General features: G+C 42.0%; 1 protein-coding gene across 3 annotated transcripts in view; it reads left to right on the forward strand.

Moving 5' to 3' along the window:
• Window positions 1–19196, forward strand: part of TXNDC11 (thioredoxin domain containing 11) — a 55836-nt gene that overhangs the window by 23193 nt on the left and 13447 nt on the right. For all 3 annotated transcript variants that reach the window (XM_032460777.1, XM_032460776.1, XM_014564582.2), the window contains 2 exons: window positions 13448–13560; window positions 15582–15782. In XM_032460777.1, coding sequence (XP_032316668.1) covers window positions 13448–13560; window positions 15582–15782 — 314 coding nt within the window. The remainder of the gene's footprint in view (window positions 1–13447; window positions 13561–15581; window positions 15783–19196) is intronic.

Here is a 19196-nt window from a genome sequence, read left to right on the forward strand (position 1 = left end):
ACTCTTAACTGGTGTCCAGTCTCACCCCTTCTTCCTCACACTTGGGCCTTTTCATGTGCTGATCCTTCTGTTTGAAATGTGCCCTTACCTCCCCAGCTCCTAGGGCCCAGCTCTCGCCCATCAAACAAGCCGTCTTCATCATCCATCAGGTTCCAGCTCAGATATCGCTTCCACAGTCTCCCCCCTTGGATGCCTTGTTTTCTTTCATAGCACTTAACACAGCTTGTATTTATGTGTGTAGTTACGAGATGATTTGTTTACTGTCTGTCGTCTTCCCTGGACTGTGAGATTTCTGAGGGTGGGGACCTTGTCTTCAGTTTAGTGTTCTTTCTCCAGCGTCTGGCACATAGCAGGGGCTCAATCACCATTTGCCCAATGAGTGACCAGATTGATGGCCATATCATCTTTCCCCCAGTAGGTCAACCAAAAATATGTAACCATCTTCCCATTACTGGCTATTAGATTGCTTTAATATTTAGAGGAGTGTTGTAATAGGATACCATTAATACATCAAGCGATTATGTGACTGGCCATTTTAATATATACATTATCTTAAGGTTTTATGCATGGAGGATCTACCGTGTTCATGTTTTTCATGTGGGGGACAGTGGGAGAGGACATCAAGCTGTCACAGTAAGCATATCTTCTGTCCACTTCCAAGACTTTGAGCTGCATGGCTTCAGGTGACCAAGAAGACTTAGTGAGTCAGAGTTTGAATTTTGAAAACAAAATACTAGCAACTTAAAGAAGCTTAGGCAGATGTTCAAAAATGGTCTTAGAAAACTAAATAAAGTCCTTTGAAGAAGATCTCAACTGAAGATTATGTATAAAAGGGTAACCTAGAGCCAATCACTAAAATGGTAACATTCAAGTTCTTGAGTTGGAGAAGCTATTTCAAGATTTGAAAGGATTTTTTTTTTATCCAGTTAGCTTGTATTGTGTGTTAATGATTCGTTTTAAATTGCTTTTTCATTCAGAGATTTCCAAAATCTTGCTGCTTTTTGGGAATTTTTCCAAGTACCAGATAGTAGCCTTTTTCCTCCTTTTTTTTTTTTTAAAGTATAGTTGACTTACCCCTGTTTTTCATTTTTTTTCAAGCAAAGGAAAGTGATTTTAAAAAAACTACTTGAAGGTACATAATGAACTTCTTTGGTCAAATCACTAATTTTGACAAATGATTACATGAAATTTCTTCTCAGAGTAACTCTAGCTCAATTTACCTTTACCCCTTTCTTCCCTGTTTTGTTATTCTAGTTGGGTTTTATAAATTCCTTTTGCATATGAACTTTGCAAGAACTGAGTTCATTCTCATTAATAATTTTTTACCCCATTTTTGTGACCCATTTTTAGAAGAAAAAGACAAATCTGTTTGGGAGAATGATTTTTCTATAGTGTGTGTACTCTAAAGGATTACCTAAAGTAAGTCTTACCTTGGGCATCTGGGGTTTTTTCCCCCCTTTCTTCCTCCTGCCCTGAAGGCAAGCGGTATTTCACTTATTAATAGCCGGTGTTCAGTAAGAGAAGCACGTGCACACTTTTTCTTTAAAAATGGGACAGTTTGAAATGTAAATTCTAGGCCATTGTTGTGTTTCGATTGTGTACACAAACTGAGGCCTGAGGAACGTTTGACACACTTAACGCTGGTTATTGCGAGCTCAGCTGAGGGAGTGTTTAGACTGTGTGGTAGAGAGCAGATGTCCTGGTTCAGTAAGCCATGGGTGTATATAAAGTGCACATGTCTTTCTATTGCCTTAATGGTTTGTTTGTTTTTCTCATTGCCTTAGAAATAGCCAGGACACTCTCTGACATTCATTTCTTGGAGTTGGCTGACCATCGGTCTGCAGATATTTTGGGAATGACGCATACATGAAGCATCATGCCTAGGTGCTGGGGGTGAGCTAAGAGGGGAGTGTTCCCTACGCTCAAGAATGGCATGAGTTTAGTTAGTTGTAGGGTCCGGTTCCGTGACACTTTGACACTCCCTTAAGACTGTCTGAAGTATGATATTGTTACACATTATGATAAAGGAAATTAGGGAAAATTTACTTACCACCTTCGCATTTAACTGACTTATCTTTTGCTGTTTTAACGATTTCCTTTCATCTTAATTACCTGGGTCCTTTACCTGTTGATCTCAGCCTTGGTGCTGATTCATCAGTTTATGTCGACACTCCTGTTCGCTGCTGTGGGCAGCGACCCTTTGTTATGTTTCTGTCCTAGCCATTTTACTTTTATCACTTTTTGCATATAGCAGTTCTGTATTTTCATATAGTTAAATCTGTGGGGGTTTTTCTTAATTTATTTTTTTCTAAGTATCTATCTGATCACTAATCAGTTCAGTTTCTTCTTGAATTTTAAAGGTATTTGGCACTTAATACTATTTGGATTTACTTTAGCTTAAAATACAGAGCACAGTTGGTTTTCCTCCCTCCTCATTGGCTAAACAATTAGTACTGTTTACAAAATAATGCTTCTTTATCCCTCATCTTAATGATGCCTGCTCTATCACAAAGTAGTTTCTTACATGTAATTGGGTCCATTTCTGTGTTTTCTCTTGGTCTAGATACCTCTTTTTTAATGAGTAAATATAATTTCATTTCTTGCTTTGTATGTAATTACCTAGTGAAGTCTGAATTCTGCCTCCTCTAGTTCTTGTGTTTTATGGAATATTTGCTTTTTATTTTTTTTTAAAATATTCTCTCATATCCATCTATGCACTTGGCTGAATCTTGGTTGGAATTTTATTAAATGTTTAAATTGACCTGGAGGTAATTGACATGTTCATAAAATTTAGCTTCGCTTTCTTGGATCACAGCATTATTATTCATTTATTCCCCTCCTTTCAATTTTTATAATAGGTCTTACGCATCCCTCATTAATGGTTAATCTTCTCAGAGTGCTGAAGGATTGACAGTGGGCTGGCAATCTGTATGTGTTTCAGGATACTTCCCAGACCGCAGAGCCAGTTCCCCTTGGAGCCTTTCCACCTTTGATCTTGGCAGACAGGCCCTTTCTCCTTTTGCCTAAAGAAAATTTGGTAGAGGGGTTGTATTTTCAAGTTGTGTACTTGATTTTCTTCCGTCTTATGCTTATTTCATTATTTGCTGTAAAAATGTGTTCTGGTAAAATGTTACAGTCTGCTGTGATTCAGTGACTTCTTTAAAAGAAAATTTGCAACAATTTTTGATCCTGTTTTTCATTTGACCTTCAAAAGGGATGCAGTGCCTCCTGGGGGGAAACAGTGGCCTGGGCGCTGGCAGGGTCTGGTTCTTAGCCTTTGTCTGCCCCTGGCTCGGTCTGTAAACCCAAACAAAACACTTAACTTCTCTGTGTTTGACTCTGTCTGTCTGTAACATTGGGGAGGATGGTGGTAAGGGTTAAGTGCTTGTTTTACAAGGCTGCATCAAGTGTGAAGTACATTGCAGGTGAGTAAAGTAGGAGTCGAAAAATCTGTGGTAGTTTAATGAGAAAGCCACTGACTGAAAGCACCCAAAGTCGGTACCGTTTCTTTTACTGAAAAGCATCTATACCAGGCATTCCTCTTCCCTTTCCTGGAGCACTCCGTGCCTGCTTCTTTTTGTATAATCAGCCCTCTGTATCTATGGGTTCTGCACCTGTGGATTCAGCTAAACTTGGATTGAAAATATTAGAAAAAAAAATCCCAGGAAGTTCCAGAAAGCACAGATTGAATTTATCACACACCTGGCAACTGCTTACTTAGCATTATATCGTATTGACAGCTGTTTATTTAGCACTTCACTGTATTGGGTATAAGTAATCTAGAGATGATTTGATGTATACCGGAAGATGTGTGTAGGTTATATGCAAACAACTATGCTGTTTTACATAAGGGACTTGAGCATCCATGGATTTGGGGATTCGAGGGGGAGTGGAGGGCTGGAACTAGTTCCCTGCGGATATCAAGAGTTGACTGTACTTTGGGGTGTTCTCACTATAGAACTGACTGCAGCTCTGTCTCACCAGAGTTTGAACTGGTTTGGTCAGATACTTAATTGAGTGCCTTGAGGCCAAGGTTTTGTCTTCTTGCTCCTGCAACTCAAACACCCTGCTTGACCAATGTAGCTAAAAGTTTGAGTGACTGGTAAAGGACACTTTACCTTGAAATTGCTCTAGTGAGAATGATTTTGGCCATGGGTTAAGTTACCTCCGATCCCTGCCCCACCACTTCTCCTCCGACCTGGCCTCTCAGGTTCCGTAGACCAGTGTGCGGGAATCACTCACAGTAGGACCAGATGGAGCCTCTGCCTGATCCAGTCTCCTTATTCCTTCTTCTTGGCTTCTCCCTGCCCCCTAATGAATCCTAATGAAATGAATTGAAATTCGCCTGGTACTTAACTGTCATCTGGAAAATCCAGTGAACTGTTAAACTAAAGCTGTTGTTCCCACTGCGTTCTAGTGCCTTTAGGAATTCCCAAATGTAGTTGACAGGGGACCTTGCGGCATCAGTTCTCTAAAGAACACCTTTGGAAAATACTGTTGTAATGAATTTTTTTAATAGGAATTTATTGGAGGAAGGCGGCATTACAGTGTAGGGTCCCTCTACTCCACCAGGTGGCATCTGATGGTGCTGTGCTTTGCTTGTAGAATCGAGTCAGGACACGTAAAAAGCTCCCTCCTCCATATTCTAGTTCACGAGAAAAGCTTTTTTAGAGCATTCTATCAGATTGTGAAATTTCATGCAACATCAAGAGGTCCGAAGGGTAGGGTTGTCTTCTCCTGTAAGTGACATTCTTAAAGGCATTGAAAAAACAAGGGACTGACTTCTTAGGCAAGGTTGACTCTGAGATTGCTTTGTTTTTCTCAGGTTCCTCGGCCTAACTCCTGGGAGTTTGGACCAGGCATGGGGTTTAACAGTTCTCTGTGAATGAAACAGGTTCTAGATCACTTGGTTTTTCTCAGATAATTTCATTTGTTGTCACTATACTCACTTACAGAAGGAAATTTTTTTCTAACTAACTGCCTGTGTTCTGAGACCCTCTGGGTACTGATTAATACACATTAGAATAAATGCATCAGAAATTCCATTCTTTCTGTTCCCATACCTAAAACTGACTTTTAAATTATGTTGCCATTATTTTAGGAAATGTGTGATCATATTTCATAGGAAATGCTTTTATTCCCATTATGGCATCTCTTAAGGCTTGTAAATGCTGCTAGATAAAAACTAAGGATAAAAACAGGCATCCCTGCACTTTGAGTTAGATCGAGAAGCACGCCTTACTACTTCAACAAACATTTGAGGATCCACTATGTGCTACAGCTATAAAGATGAGCAAAACTAGTTCTTCACCATCAGTAGTGCCACCAGCTAGTATAGTCAGTAGGTGGGGTTGCCTACAATATGAGTGCAGTGACACTTCAGTGACAGGCTTCATGGGAGCGTGGAGGCAGGGTGTTCGGATCAGATCAGGGAAGACTACTTGGAGGAGATGGTGCTGAAGGTGGGAAGGGTTTCCCAGGAGAATGAGGAATCAGCCTTCAGGTAAGTGTGTAGGAATGAGAGAGTGGAAGATAGATGGGGCTGAGAAAAGCCAAAGGTGTGTGGGAAGCTCAGAACCAAATTTGGTGGTCATTTGTAGATACTTTGATTCCTTAAAGCCATGTATTTGAAAAGCTACACTGTCTTTACTTTCTAATTGTTTTGTGTGTTTTTTTTCTACTTGTTTAAAGTTGTCCTGTTTTAGGAATATGTATATGCATGCTTCGAGTTTTTATCTTATTCCTTTAAGGTTGTTGGGGTTTTTTTGTTTTGGTTTTTTGAAGCTGAAATAAGACTCCTAGGCAAAGAACCAAAAACGTTAAAATCTTGAAAACCTCTCAGGGATCAACTTCTATGATAAAGTCACAAGCTTATAGTGAAGCAACTCAGTGTAGATAAAACCAGTTCTGGTCTCCACTTGACCATTTTTTGTGTAAAGCTGAGCACGATAAGCTGATACTGGACTGAGCCCTTCTGAGAGTCCAGCATTTTAGCTGGAGGATCTGGGCTTCACTGCCACCCCGCTTTGAAGTAGGTACTATTGTTATCTCAGTGCTACTATCTCAGGTGAGGAAACTGAGGCTCAGAGGAGGTTGTTAACAAACTCAAGGACACTGTGGTAGCAGAATAATGGCTTCTCAAAGATGTTCGCATTCTAACCCCCAGGTTCATTTAGGGAGGCGGAAAAGAAAAATATAGTTCTAAGTACACAATTTTAGAGGAGCGTAAACTGTCGCGCTGAATATGCACTGTCATATGTACTAACGAGGTAGCAAGCCAAACACCCTCACACCACTGCTCGCGTTAACTAGAGCGTACTAGTGTATATGACAGTGGGTATTTAGCTCTGTCTTTCCCTTCTCCCTTAACTCACGAGAAAGAAAAAACGTCACAGCTAACGAGTTACGTGTCTACTTAGAGTTTAGCAATATTTCGGCAAGTACCAGAATGTGCATGTTGTTTCTCTGCCAGATATTTTTTTCTAGATAATTGCTTTGTGCTTTATATTAAGAATTTTTGAAAATATACAGATCTCAATTTTACATTTCTAGGGGAAAATTGCAAGCAATAGCTATAGTTCGTACATTGAAAACAGACTTTTCTGTACCCTATCACATTTCTTTGATGATCTTTTCATTTTGATGAATGCATTTAGCATTGCACTCATAGTTAATATCTGCTGTCCTAATTTTTCAAGGCCTAGCTGAGATCCTGTGGGATTTGTAAATATTGCCCAGCTAGCATGATGTCTGGTACATTGTGGACATCAAATGGGGATTTCCATCCATCAGCTCCCTTCCTGGAACTCCTGTTGCACTGGTTGGCTGTGTCTCCCACTTAGCAACTAGCATTGGCTTCTTATTTTCCCTCAGACTTCAGTGGTGTCTTCTTGACGAGAAGTAGACATTGAAAATGTGTGAAGTCGTCATCATCTAGTGAATAATCATGACTCCCTATGCAACATCGAAGGGTGGTGGTTGTCCCTTTTTACATAATCCTGTCATTTCTCCTTTCTCTTCCTTGTCCAAAACGTTGGAAAGAAGAGTGGGAAAGCGGAATTTAGTAAAAATGGCAGAGTATAGCGTAAAATGAGGATTGTTTCCATCAGGGGAGGTACCACCATACAGGTTTGCCTTTTGAATGTTGCTACTTCCTGGAGTAGAGAAGGGAGGGTTTTCCCAGGGAGTAAAAGACTTCTTAGCCGTGCTGATTAAAAGCCATGTGGTTTAATCCCGTGGTATCTCGTTCTGAAGTATATCATGACTTACTGGTTAGCAGTTATCTTTGTCAGTATTTTTCTTGACCTGAGATTCCATTTTGTTCTGTGATTCCTGAGAGATTAACTCACACGGAAGCCTCCCGGAGAGCAGATGGCCAGTCTTGATGTGAAAAATTTCCACATTGTTCAGCTCTGGCATTTCTGTTCATTCTTTCAGTGCATCTTTGGGTACCTTATTTTGTAGGACACTGAGTGCTGTTTGCTCTAGGCCTCTGAGAGAGAATTAATTTCAGAAGCTCAGCAGTTTATACCTAGAGTTACATGGTCTAGAGCCTCACCCTTTCCTTTCTGAAGGAGAGAGTGTGACACATTCTTAAAAATAATCGTTCTCTGCTATTGGAGGGGTTTTCATGAGAAAAATTGGAGAAATTGTTTTATGTATCCTTCCCAGATAACTGTCCATTACTAAGACTTACTGGAGACTGGACTTCCTATCTTAGCCTAATCTTCTTCCTGAGTTACGTGAGTCTTGCTTTTTCATCCTTGGCACAGTCCAGTGGAACTCTAACACCAACCACAGAGGTATTTTAAAATTTTCTGGTGGCTGCATTAGAATTTAAGAAGAAAGGGGTGAAATTAATTTAATAGTATGTTCATTTAACCCAGTGCGCCCAAATTAGTAGTATTTTAATGTAATCAGAATAAAATTATTGAGATGTTTTACTTTTTTTTTTTAACATTTTTTTATTGAGTTATAGTCATTTTATAATACTGTGTCAAATTCCAGTGTAGAGCACAATTTTTCAGTTATGCATGAACATACATACATTCATTGTCACATTCTCTTTTGTTGTGAGCCACCACAAGATCCTGCGTATATTTCCCTGTGTCACACAGTACAATATTGTTTATTGAGATGTTTTACTTTTTTTGAACCAAGTCTTTTACGTTTTTACTTAGCAGCACATCTTAATTCAGATGCTAACTTTTCTTTGGAAATACTCGATCTGTATTTAGATTTCATAAAATTTACAGTTGAAAATGTGATTTACATTCCAAACATTGTTTTTATTTTTATTGAAATATAGTTGATTTACAATATTATATTAGTTTCAGGCTACATACCAATGTTGTCTTAAGCATCCTTAAACGTTTTCCAATAACTAAGTTGAGTATCACTTTTAAATTAAATTAATTAAAGTCAAAGGTAGAAATTAAGTCCCTCAGTTGCTCATACTTCAAGTGCTCATTAGCCACATGTGGTCGGTGGCTACTGCATAGGACTGTACAGCTCGGGATACAGACCTTATCATTCGTGTGTCCCAGGGAGAAGCAGTTATCTCCTAAAATGAGTCTCCTGCAGGCAGATCCTTGGGTTACTACTTCAGAGTGTGCTCCTGGTAGTCTGAGTCTGTTAGCTGGTGATTGTGAATTGTGTAGCTTTGGTTCTGGCAGGACCCTTTATTACTAATCCTAAAGCACAATTAAAAACCTATTAATGGAAAATAATCTGAAAAAAATGTGTGTGTGTGTGTATCTAAATCACTTTGCTGTACCCCTAAAACTAACACAATATTGTAAATCAGCTATACTTCAATAAAAAGGAAAAAAAGTATTTTCTTTTGCCAACAAAAGAAATTCTTATTCTTTCTGGGATGTTTGAGAATTTTAGTATCTTGCCTCACTGAGGTCTTGTCATAGAATGCATATGCTTTACCTTAGTACTGAACTGAAGTTTTAATATTAAAAATTCAGTTTAACTAAGCAAATGGTTTTAATCAAAACAAAGAAGTCTGATATTAAAACATTATGCAGAAAACCAGAAACAAAAAATCTTCATGCAAACCAGAAAGATCCAACTGAGCCAGATGAATCTGAATGGAAACCAGATGGAATTTCAGATCTTCCCAGTCTCGGTGCATCCTTGGTGCTTGCCAGGAGGTAAATGGTGACAGTGGTGTATGGAAGGCACAAGAAGGTCAACGGGGGTGCTGTGGGAAGCAGGGTTGGGGCATTCTGTTAGTGTCAGGAAAAAACCCAACCTCATAAAAGATAGCAAGGGGTAAGCCTGCAATAAGTAAATGAGATTTGCAAGGCTGTTTGTTACTCAAAGCTCACAGTCAGTTGGCGTGGTAGTGTTGGTTCTGCTCACCCCACGTCTCTTGAAGGGCATGATGCGTGGGCATACGTGGTGGCTGTGTGCACATTGGGTTGCCTTGTAGCTGAGGAACACAGGGCTGAGGACTCAGCACCTTTTGTTGCAGGTGACAGAGAAGCCAGTCTTCACGCTGCAGACACCTTGACTTACTTAAGTGTTTGTGACCAGCTGCAGGAACTGCTCGGTAACTACTGCTTGCACCCAGATGTTCTTTTAAGATCTCGTTATATCTTGCAGTGGTCTTTCTGACACCTTGCACTGGGTGGCTAATAGAGACTGTAAACTGGCCAGTTACCTGGCTAACAGAATTTAACTGAGATTTTAAAATTATTATTATTAATTGAAGAGAGTCATGCCACTGTTGGACCACTGGTGGGGGAGGGGAGAGCATTCTTCTGAATTTTTAATTATTCAACATATTCAAAGCCCTTAATTAAAATATTAAAGCTTCATTAATTTTAGGGCAAAATTATTTATTTTACAAATGACAAAGACCTATTGTAGGAAGCCCTGGAGCCCTGCTTAAGGGCGATGGTTCTGGATGTGGAGATGAGAAGTGTTACTTTCTTGCACCATTCTTACACTGTAAACTTCCTCTGCCAAGTCAAGTCCTCCTCGTACACAGGAGACTGCAAATTGAAGCTGCTTCTTCCAGCAAGATTTCCACTATGTGCAGGAACTTTGAAAATGTGTCATTTTTGTAAATTTCCCTGTGTGAAAAATAAAGTTTTGAAATTGTGATGTTTGGATATGTTAGAATCTGTTCTGTGCAGGCAGGCTGTCCATTCTTATTAATGCAGTTAAATAGGTTTTTGAATGGCCCCTTTCAGCTTTTGAGTCAGGCTGTCACTACTTACTCCTCTGCTCCAATAAATCATCTTGGTGACTTTGGCGGGCTGTCAAATGAGTTTCCTACTGACTGGTTTTCTTTCACTTCTCTTTTTATCTGTGGGTGTCTACCAAGATTCAGCACTCTCTTGGAGAGTGATGTCTTTGCTTCTACCAATTCATATCCTCTCTTGGGTCTTGCTTTTTCCTTCTGACAGCTTTGGGATCTGAATTTGTATGTTATGCCATTTTTTTTCAATTTACATTTGAGCTAATTTTATACTTGCAGAAACATTGCAGCAATAAAACAGAGAGTTCCCTGATGGCCTACCTTCATCTGGTTTCCCTCAGTGTCAACATATTATTTAACCATTTATTATGGTGCTTTTGTCAAAACTAAGAAGTTAACATTGCTACCGTATTGTTAACTAAACTGCAGACCTTATTTGAATTTTGCCAGTGTTTTCACTAATGTCTGCTTTCTGTTCCAGGATCCAATCTGGGGTCCCACATCACATTCAATTATTTTTTCTCCTTAGTCTCCTCCAGCCTCTGACAGTTCCTCACTCTTTCCTTGTCTTTCATGACATTGACAGTTTTGAAAAATACTGATCGTTGTTATTTGTTGCTCGAATTGCTCCAGCTTTGGCCATCAGGAGCATCTTGTGTCCTTTGAGCAAATCCCTATCCTTTTACAAGCAATTCTTTACTTCTGACACAACAGGGTGTTTCAGGCTCACCTTGTTCTTTCTTTGACCCAGCTGTAGGATCAGGCTCTTCTCCAAGGAGCCCTGGTCTCTTTTATTGGAGAGTGTCATTTAGAAACCCACATCTGGGTGTAAGAGATGCCCTTTGGTATCACATGTCATTAGTTCTAGGCCCTTCCAGCAGATGGAGCTAGGACATGTATTATTCATGCCCATACACATGCTTACCTTGATAGTTCTGTATACACTGTGTGTGTGTGTGTATCAAAAGCAGTTATACTAATTCCCTCTGATTCCAGTCTGACAGCACAGAGTTCATTTTAGCCTCCCCCTCTTAATATGACTCCTTCCTTCTGCCTTGAGAAGCCTGGCTCTCACTGTCTTCAGTTTTACAGTGTCTGATCAAGATACTGTTTCCAGTTCTTCTCCAGTTCAGTTCTTTCTGCCTACCCAGCACCCCCTTCTCTGTGGTGTGATGCATTTGCAGTACAGTTAGGATTATTTGCTAGCGCTTGTATTTCACGTTGGATCCCTCCACGTGTTGCTTGGTATAATGACTTTAGTTTTTGAGTATGTGCAGGGTGTGAAGCTTTGTTATGGTTCTAAGTCTGATCCTCAGAGGAAGGTCAGACTGCCTCACCCCTATTCTCCAGTTCCCATTCTTCCTCTTCCCCCCCTTTGCCACCCACTCTGTAAGTAACTCACTTCTGTCATTTCTGGTTTATTCTTCCTGTGTTTCTTCGGTTTTGTGCCATTTTAAACTCATCAGGTTTGTGTTAAATTGTCCAGTGTGGTGTTAGGGACACAGTCACTCCTACCTCATCCTCAGCCCCACTCCTCTGTGATGAAGCTAGGAACTTTGTGTGTTCAATACCTTAATATTTTAGCTACTTAGCTATCACTTGATAACATTTAAAGTTTAACTGATATTTTATTTAATGTCTGCTAATAAAGCAGAAAGGGGATAGGAAAAAATGTAGCTTTTCCTACACCATCTTATCTACCCTCCTTTAATACTAGATATTTTAGTCAAATTTTTAATCACACAAATATTACATTAAATATACTCCTTGTGGGGGAAAAAGCAAGCTTCACACATAAGGATAAAGTCTCCTTTGTTCTATGTCCCCCAACACAAAACTGTTTTTATTATCCTTTTTAATTCTGTGTACATTTCTAAACATATGTGTCTATAGGGGAAAAAATTAAAGTGTGAGGCTTTTTCCACGTGACAGGTATACTTTGTCTTTCTTCATCTTGCTTTTTTACTCACACGTGTCTTAGGAGAGCTCTTCATGTTGCATAGGTAGCCCTGCCCCACTGTTTTTAACGTCTGCAGAGAATTTCCTGGTGACTGTCCTCGCGTGTGAGGACATATGTGAACACTGGGAAGTGAAATTGGGGGCTGCAGGCTGTCCGTGTTTCATTGTGATCAGTACAGCAAGTTGCTCCCCCAAGTGGCTGCCATTTTACCTTTTCCACCAGCATTGCATCAGAGTACTCATTTCTCTACTGGTCATCAATATTTGATATTTCCTGTGTCTTAAATTTTGGGCATTTTTAGGTTGATAAGTAGCATTTTGTTTTGTTTTCCTCTGAAATAGTGAAGTTGAGTGTATTATTAGCCTTTTACATTTCCTTTTCTGTGATTTGCCCATTTTTTATCTTTTTTTTTTCTTCTTTGAGGGGGGAGGTTGGCAGGGGGAGGGAGATAATTAGGTTTATTTATTTTTAGAGAAGGTACTGGAGATTGAACCTATGACCTTGTGCATGGTAGGCATGCGCTCTACCACTGGAGCTATACCCTCCCTTCCAATTTGCCCATTTTTAACTGCTTTCTTTTTCTTACTAATCTGTATTTGTTCCTTGTATATGCTGGATTGATTCATTTAACTATTACTTATTGATCACTTAGCAAATGCCCAGGCACTGCCTTAGGTGCTGGGGTAATAGCAATAAACAAGGTTTCTAATTTCACAGAACTTAAGAGGAAGTTGGATCAAAGAAAATCTAAATAATCAGTAAGATTCTTTAAATGTTAATAAATACTGTTTAAAAATTAGAGTAATGGTAGAGAGAGTGTCTGATGGAGAGGGGACCCCAGTTTCCCCTTACAGACCATCCTCTGAGTGTTTGCCCTGAAGCAGGTTGTCAGGGAAGGCTTCTCAGAGAGGACGGGTCAGAGTTGAGATCTGGATGATGAGAAGAAACTGGCCATGGAAGTGTCCAGACAGAAGAATGTGTGCCAAGGCTCTGAAGTAGGGCTAGTGATGGGGGGGACAGGGCAGCAGGAGATGACGCCAGGTCATCCTGGATGGACACGGCGCAGGTGATTGATTGTCAGAGACACTCGGGTAGACGTCAGGTCTGTTTCAGGAGTTGGTTTATTCAGCTCCTCCTTTTCTGTCTAGGCTAGGTGACCAAAAACAGTTTTGCTCTGGGGAATTTGTGCATCAGGATTTGATCATTGGGTTTTGTGGTTGTTTTAAGGCATAGGCTTTTTCTTTTTAATAAAGGAAAATTTTCTGTTTCAGATTACCTAGGAACAGTACGATTTGGGGTTATCACAAATAAACATCTTGCGAAACTGGTATCCTTAGTACACTCTGGAAGTGTGTATTTACATAGACATTTCAACACATCACTTGTAAGTATTTTGAAATCACATTTATATTAGCGCAGTGGTTCTTAATCTTGTTTAGATCACAGACTTCCTTGAGAATTGGATAAAATCTATGGACACTCCTAGAGAGTGCACATGATTTTATACGCAAACTGAGAGTTCCCGCAACTCCACTCTAGAGCCATGCCCCTGCTTAAAAACCCGAGCCTTAGAGGACCCTTTAACGTCTAGAAATTCTGTGTTTATATTCTTAGATTTGGGTACAGCCTTGGTAGTTTTCCTTCTTAGATGAAATTGCAGAATTATTCTGTTGGAGAAGTGTTACTCTGGGCCCGTGTTCTCAGAGGTTAAGCTTTCATTGGGTGATGTTCTTTGTTCATTTGTTCCATTTATCAAGAGTGGTGATGTGACATGCTTTTCAGCTTTAGCTGATGTAATGGGTTTTGAAGTTCTTGTCAAGTCTCAGCGAGAAGTTGATGGCTTCCCACCCCAGAGAGCCTCGGTTTTCCATTGTTGTCTTTGTTCCCTGATTTTATTTGCTTTTTGGTGGACCAACCCCAACTCAGCTTTCTGAGCTTTTGATCTGTATCCTGCTTAGTCCTGTGCTCCTGCTCTATTTATTGCTACTTCCTCAGTCCCATCACTGAGAGTTTATTTTCCTTAAGCATTTTCTATCTCTGACTTCATTGATGGTGTCAGTGACTTACAGGTCGAGTGAAGACCGGTATTCCTGCACCCAGTGTACCCAGCCCTTTAAACTCACTCTCCCCTTGGCTCAGCGTGCAAGTCTCATGCCTTCAGAGCAACGTTAGGCCCTCTGCGGGGGGCGCCCCTCGGTTGCCAGTCACCCTGATTTCTGCATATCTCTGGTAGCCCAGATAGATGGCTTTACTTCTCGCAGTTTACAGTCCAAAAATCCAATGAATTTTTGTGTTTTACAAATAGAAATGTTTATTAATGATGATTGAGTATGTTTTTTAAAGCTCCCACCATCCCACTTTGGGAATCACCGCTGTGATGGTTTCTCCTCCCCTGCGCCCTCCTTGTGCCTGTCTGAGCCTCTTTTGACTTCATCTGCTTTTGCTGTCTGTCGTTTTCCTTCATCCTTCTTTTGCAGCATGCCGTACAACCCACATACGTCATGTTTATGTGTAGTAAAGGGTACTGAGGAAGAAATTTAACATAGATGGAGGAAAGAAGCTAGGACCATGAGAATGACACTGCAAAAGATACTGGGTTTACTGCATCAATTCCATAGTTTTTAACTGGTTGGTTGATGTAGCAGCAGAATTCCTTTTATCAAAGGAAATCTTATTGGGATATCACTATTAAAAAAATTGAAATAGTGGACATCTTTGTTATAAGCCAGTTTAAATGTCTGTTTTCAGGAGTATAAAATATCTCATTTTGTGGAATAGAAAAACTTAAGCAAAAAATCTAGGAGTCTTTCTCCTTCATTCTGTACGTACAGAGTGTGATCTGTGGCCTAGTACAAGTTCTCGGTCTCTCGTGACTTCGTTCAAATGTCTGTTGAGTTCCTGCTCTGTGCCACGTGTTCTAGTCACTGCGGGTGCAGGTGAACAAAGTAGATACAAACTTCTGTCCTAACGGAGGGTCCCAAGGGACCAAGGTAGACCTCAAAATGATCCTTGACTCCATTATTTCTCTTCCCTTAGAGCTTCACTGAGCCTTTTATAGAGACTCAGTAACGTTTGATAGCTCCCCCTGGGCAGGGTGGTAGAGGTCATCGTTGCCAGCAGCAGGCAGCGAGAATTATTTGCTGATAGATGGGTCTGTCTAAAGGGAAAGAGGAGAATCACATGATATGAAAGTCACCTTTTGAAACCGCCTTTGTTTTTCCCAGCCACTTGTGAGGAAGTGCTCTGTCTGGAAAGATAGTGGCAAGGTTTAGCGGCACAAGCCGGGGCGGGTCACGTCGCTGCTCTGACTCATTTTCCTCTCCTGTGAAGTGTGGGGTTGAGGGCAGTGCTGGTGTGCTCTGCTCCTGCCCTGCCTTTTATCCTCTGTGCGTTTGTCCTTCACAGGTCTTCCCCAGGGAGGTCATCAGCTACACAGCTGAGAACATCTATAAGTGGGCCTTGGAAAACCGAGAGACTCTCCTTCGGTGGCTGTGGCCTCACGGCGGCAAGAGTCTCCTGCTGAATAATGAGCTGAAGAGAGGACCAGCACTTTTTTTATTTATACCTTTTAATCCCCTAGCCGAAAGTCATCCTTTGATAGATGAGGTAAGAATCATCGTGGTGAAAGGCATCTCATGAGGAATAGGAAAACCTCTGTAACTTGGACTTTTCTTATTCCATGTTCAGATTAGTTTCCCCTAGTAGCTGAGCAGCTGCCAGCAACGGCAGCTGCGTTTCTGTGCCATCATGCCCTTCTCCTGCAGGTGGGCAGGAGAGCCCGAGCCTCGGGTAGGACCCACCACAGCCTCTCCAGCCACCTTTACTGACAGCTTCTCAGGTCTGGGTGAGTCGAGGAGGACAGGGAAGTCAAACCATGCCTCTCCAGAGAAGGACTAGATGGCCCTCTTCCTTTGGTGACTGATGTCATGGGGAGGGGCAGAGGGAAGGGACAACACAGGCAGGGTTTGGTGTGGCCTAGGGGGTACCACTGTCACAGGGGTTTGGCCATTCCTCAGCCCAGTGGCCAGCAGTGGCCATGGTGACCTTGGGATCCCGTGCTTTTCTAAACCTTTCATGTCTCACAGAATGGTTTTTGGAGACAACTGCCCCTCCCCGTTGCCTTTTCTGCTTCATCTGGTGCGTTCACTCTCTCTGGGTGAGAGTTTATTTTATACATGGACCATTTGGAGGCACTTAGAGAGAGCAATAACAATCAGCAGAGAGCGCCTGGGATTGCTAAATTGGATTTACTAGGGGTTTTATTTTTTCCTTCCCTCAAGGATCCTTTAATTGGTCAAAACCAATTTCAGACAACCAGTGCACCACTGGCCGGGCTAACCAGACGCTGCCTGTCCCAAGCCCCTCCGCCTAAGCCTGATGGTCTGCCTGCCTAGAGGGAACGGGAGGCAGGATTCTTGCCAGGCCAGACCCCTCGCTTTGCTCCTCTGGAGCCTCTTTGTTGACGTTGTTACCCCTGCTGGGGGCCTTCTGAATGAGTGCTGCTACCCTGGTTTAGAGGAAAGAAGAGAGAAATGAAATAGCTTTGTTTCCTCTCTGAGTAGGGAGGACTTGAAGTCATGACTTAATTTTGTTGGAAAATCTTCACTACACAGCTGTTTTATGAACTGAGGCACTCTTCCTTTACTGAATCTAGTATTAAGAGCCCTTAAAGCTCTTTGTAGGGAAGGTAGGGTTTTCAACCAAGGTGTTAGCTGTGGTTGTGGATTTTCCCCCTGGAGAATTCTGTCTTTCCTGGCTTGAGCATGTCAGGGCCCTGGGTTAGCTGGTATTTGTGACCAGAGCTTAGTTCCTCTGTTCAGGGTGTCGTGCTTGGAGTTAGGCACCTGGTGGGAGGACACTTGTTTTCCGACCTTTTGTTTCCAGGTGAACGTCTTCCCCCATCTCCCCTAACTCCTCCATCCAGGCCTTTTTTTTTTCAGCCAAGGTTTTGCTGGTGGCTCCTTTCCTCAGGGCCCGTAGTATCCCTGCGAGGTGAAGAGACCCCCTTAATCTCAGCCTCTAGTTGAGGTTGTTGAAAACCAGGCGGCATCTTAGCAGTTTATGGATCACTTAGCCAAGTGTGGTACATTCTCCTGTTCATTTCAGGTCTGTCTAGTAAATGTTTATTGAGCACTACGTCAGGGAGTCATGGGGGAGAAAGATGGAGAAGGCATAGCCTTGGTCTCCTGGTCTTGGAGACTTGTCCAGCAGGGGAGCAAGAGCCTGCTTATAGTTCAAGGCAAGGGAGGGCCAGCCCCAGGAGGAGCTGGAGGAGAGCGAGCGCTGCCCTGGAAAGGAGGGGGCTAGGCAGGAGAGGCTGTGGGAGGTGCGAGTGTTTTGACTGACCCTCAGGAGTAGCCCGGATCTTGATGGGTTGAGAGAAACTTAAGGGAAGGTGTAGCCTGAGCAAAGGCACTGGGGTGGGGAAGATGTAGCAGGTTTAGATACTAGGAAGTAGTGTTGGTTGTTTGGTCCCCGTAAAGGACTGATTGGAGCAGACCCAGACAAGCCTCGGGAGGAGAGACCCTTGGGTGCTTCTTTGAGGACTTCAGGATTGATCGTAGCCATCAAAGTCTCATTGACCATGGAGAGATGTCAGCAGAGCTGCGCGTTACCAATATTAAAGTTTTCCTGGCAGCCATGTTCCAGAAAAGTGAGAAGTAGTAAGATCCTGAACTTGGTGGTGGGGGGGGGATGGGGAGTAGGGTGTGTGACCAGGGAAGCAGTGACACAGTGATCAGCGGTCAGGGAGTCATCATCAGGGTCGGGCGGGCTGGGAGGACTGAGCACCTCACGTGCGGTGAGTTCTAAATTCAAAGGCTTCTTGATCACGGAAGAATTTAAATCCTAGGCCTTATTTTTCTGTTAAGCTTTTAGGCCTGACTTTGGGCCTACGTTTTTGAGCAGAGGTCGCTGTAGGGTGAGGGTAGCGGAGTTGGGGTAGTAGAATTTGGAGTAGCTGTGGTGGGGGTGTGGTGGGCTCAGTCAGTCCAGGCCCGGCAGCTGCTCTTACACGCATCCCCCACCACAGGAGAGCACAGCCTGCACTGTGCACGGCATCAGGCCGCTGACCCCTGGCATCTCTAGAGAGTTCTAGAGTGGTCATAAGACATCTATCTCAGTGTGCTTATCAAAGAAGTCTTACCGCAGCCCGCAGAGTCCGTGTGAGTTCTGAGCTTTCACAGCACGGCTCTGAGGCGTTCACGGCACATGAGTCTGGTGGACAGAGGCATGGTTATCGTGTTCAGACTTACAGATTTCCCCGATTCAAGAAAGCGGAAAGAAGCATTTATTAGTTCACATGAAGTTAAATATTATATCAAGTGATTCACATACGGAATGTACCTGAAATGCATTTTCAAAACTGCCTGCTACGGAAAAGGAATATAAAAGTAAAAGCTGGTTCAGTTTATAGGAGAAAACTAAGAATTCCTCACTCTTCAAGAGCCTTACTGTACAAAACATTTTCTTCAATTGAGAAAATCCTTTACATGGCTGCTTTGTTTGTGGGAGATATTAAGAATGAAAGAGGTGAAGGAAGAAGACCTTGTAAGTTATTTTGCTGTACTCCTACCTGGACTTTTCATAAAAGACTGCAGTAAATACAGTCATCACCTGGTATCCACGGGGGAATTGGTTCAAGGACCCCCGCAGATAACAAAACCCAACCATGCTCAAGTCCTGTATATAAAATGAGGTAATATTTGCATATAACCTATGCACATCCTTCCGGATACTTTAAATTGTCTCTAAGATGACTTATATTACCCAGTACAGTGTAAGTGCTATGTAAATATTGCCTGTGCATAGCAAATTTAAGTTTTGCTTTCTGGAACTTTTTGGAAATTTTCCCCTTGAATATTGTCTGATCCGTAGTTGGTTGAACTGTGGTTACAGAACCCAAGGATCTGGAGGGCCAACTGTACTTGAATTTTTGTGGATTTTTTTCAGGAGTAGGGATGGTGATCTGTTAATGTCTTTGAATATAAAGTAGTACCACACTAGGGCAGGAGGGCAGCT

The sequence above is a fragment of the Camelus ferus genome, chromosome 18 (assembly GCF_009834535.1).
Source record: "Camelus ferus isolate YT-003-E chromosome 18, BCGSAC_Cfer_1.0, whole genome shotgun sequence".
NCBI classification, from domain to species: domain Eukaryota; kingdom Metazoa; phylum Chordata; class Mammalia; order Artiodactyla; family Camelidae; genus Camelus; species Camelus ferus.